The sequence below is a fragment of the Sphaeroforma arctica genome (genome assembly GCF_001186125.1).
Source record: "Sphaeroforma arctica JP610 unplaced genomic scaffold supercont1.1472, whole genome shotgun sequence".
NCBI lineage: Eukaryota > Ichthyosporea > Ichthyophonida > Sphaeroforma > Sphaeroforma arctica.
This window is the reverse complement of record NW_014039086.1, coordinates 1-2,832: the sequence shown is the minus strand read 5'-3', so window position 1 is coordinate 2,832 and position 2,832 is coordinate 1. Positions and strand designations below refer to the sequence as shown.

The 2,832-nt window shown below is 41.6% G+C and overlaps 1 protein-coding gene across 1 annotated transcript; it reads left to right on the top strand.

Annotated features, from left to right (window-relative positions):
- Window positions 1-776: 776 nt before the first annotated feature.
- On the top strand, window positions 777-2,609 carry SARC_10983 (hypothetical protein; the record flags this gene model as incomplete). Its single annotated transcript, XM_014294945.1, has 3 exons — window positions 777-1,153; window positions 1,389-1,557; window positions 2,363-2,609. Coding segments are annotated over exons 1-3 (657 nt in total), but the record flags the coding sequence as incomplete, so codon positions are not given.
- Between the last annotated feature and the right edge of the window lie 223 nt (window positions 2,610-2,832).

Sequence of the window (2,832 nt, the reverse complement as noted above, 5' to 3'; positions counted from 1 at the left end):
GTCAACGAAGCTATGCGGGGTTAGTGCTAAAAGGTTTACTCTCAAACAGGCAAGGAATTGTTTGTCTATTTTGGTGACTATAGTGACCGTAATGACCTCCAAAGTCAACTGGAGTTCCACAAGATTACAACCGCCTCAATACTCTCTGTTTTTACAATCAAGTATGATCGTAAGTATGGTTTCAGCAATTCTCAACTATCCACTTGTACATTCAACCTACAAATACATTTGAATAATTCACGCCAAAAGTCAGCAATCGGTTCGTGGTCCCCACGTCCTTTGAAGTTGCATTTACATGCAAATGTATGTAGTGAGTTCTTCTGTAACTCATAGTGTATGTCAGGCTCCCTTCGGCCCTCTGACCAACTGCGAGTGCCTACAATTAAATAGTATGTACAAATCTGCAATTGTACTATGTACGAAATTTTCGCATTTCTACATCAGGATGAATTTGGAGTGCAGATCCGGAATCTCAGAATCTGATCTAAGACGGCAAGACAGTAGCCACTGTTTTCAATTTTGTTCATTGCTTTTTAACTTTTTATCCCTACAGTTGATCAGAAATAAAAAAAACAAATTTGAGCCATATTATTGGTTGCTAGTTCAAGGAGTGGCAGCTTTTTCCTCCACGAGTGGAGTCAGAGCTCACTTACTATTGACTTTCCAGTTGTAATTTGTACAAAATATTTCACATATTTTTATTATGCGTATCAGGACTATCAGCGTATGGTAGGCGACACATAGCCTGATATTAACGACATAGAGGTGCACAAGAAGTTGGGGCATCGTTGGGGCATTAGTAGTAGATGAAAAACACACACGTGTACACAAGTAGTGTAACATATATGAAGCAAGGGGTATATGCTCGGTATTAAGTTGGTATCAGTATACATTTAGATATCCAACTGCACCATGGATATGGTGAGAGGGATTGTGACCAAGCCCATACTGTTTGCGTACATACCTTTCCGCAATGTGTTGATGCGGCTTGTATGTCAGTACACGGGTTGGCTTACGGTGATGGAACCCTTTCCAGATTCCAACGATAAACAGCCTCGAAAGAAGACTGAACCTTCGTTGGCGACTAAGATCTGGGGTGGTTGTATGTATGTGCTGACGTACCTTGCATCCAGGAGGACATATCAGTTACAAGGTATGCAGCTGGAATTAGTAGTAGACTTCTGGATTTGAGAGTCTAGTGTAATTTCAATACTGATCATGTATCGGATGAGCGACCACAAGGCAATGTGTGCGTGCCAAGCTCGTTGTTACATTTTATACTATGGATTTATACAATGTACAAGAACGAAGCCGCAATATATCTGTCCTCTAATTTATTTTTATGAACTTACCATCACTATCAATCATTTCACTCCCCCTGATCAAAGGCGGTCTACGTCACTTGCCAGTGCCATCTTTAAGGCCTACAATTGATAAGTATGTCGAGTCTCTCAGACCAATCTGCTCTGAAGTGGAGATGCAAGAGATACAGCAAGGTTCGCAGCAATTTTTATCGCTGACGGGTGGTTATGTGTTGCAAACGCTGTTGGTACTACGGTATGTTTGGTTATCACCTGAACTTTTGCTTCTGCTGTGTTATATTCTTGGGCTGGTTATCGTAGAGTATCACCTGTGCAATAGCTTCTACTGTGCTAAAATGATTAGCTAATTGTCTTGGGAGTGTTTCTTTGCAGAACCTGTGAGATATTAACTGTGTGTAAAGCCAATGTATGTGCATACTATACTTGTTGAGGTGCGTGTCTAGTGCAAAGTGCTGTTGGTTTGCAAAGACATATTTCATGCTCGGGATGATTCACACGCCTGCGTACGAGCAATTTAGAAGTGTGTGTGTTAATTCAACAGTATGTACATGAATATCCATGTGTCGTGCATTTGTGTGGTGGACTCGTGTGCCCTTGAAGCGACTGTTAGATGGAGAGTCCAGCATAATACCTGATGTTGTGCAAAGATGTGTTCACATACACCTATCTTTCAAAGTTTATATTACATTATATTATAAGTATTTTAGAGTGGGTTACTGTTTAGCCTCGGGTGTGTCCTCGTCCAAGATATGTTTATTTCTGGCGAAAGTCAGCTCAGCGCGTACTTCTGGTCAATAGGAACACCCGCCAATCTATGTTCATTCTTCTACATATCCGTGCCTGTGCAGTTTGTACTGTACCAACGATGTGCGTGTGATAGCACAATGCAGCGCCCTGTGAATAGGATACAGCATAAACCGTAACAGCACATACACAAACACGTACACCTATCAGCGCTCCCACATGCCACCAAAGGCATATGTGTACAAGCACAGAACTACAAAGACATCCCCTACGTAACCCTACCGTTCTACACACAGATCATGGGTAGTTGATAACTATGTCAGCGATTGGTGGGGTATGTACGTATATCTCTCGAGCCGCGATACACTGTTGATCAACTCCAACTACTACGGCCTAGACTATGGTTTGGAATGGCCCACAGACTGCCAACTCTCCCGTGCTGCTTTGTTGACACAGACTATCGCGAAGTGGTGGGACTTCCTTGAGGACGAGACAGTGGAGCCGTTGAAGCTGAGAGGGTTTATACCCATGTGTATGGATCAGGTAAGCGAGTATCAGATGATATTGCCTGCTTCTGGACATCACACAACCAATGCTCGTCTATTGAGAACTTCAGTGTATATTGATGATTATGTATAGTCATTTACAAGCTAACATGCCTTTATGTAAATGAATATGAAAGATTGTATATGTGAGAATATCCATTTGTATATATATATAAATATACGCGGATATGTTCTTATACCTATAAGTACATTCGTTGAAT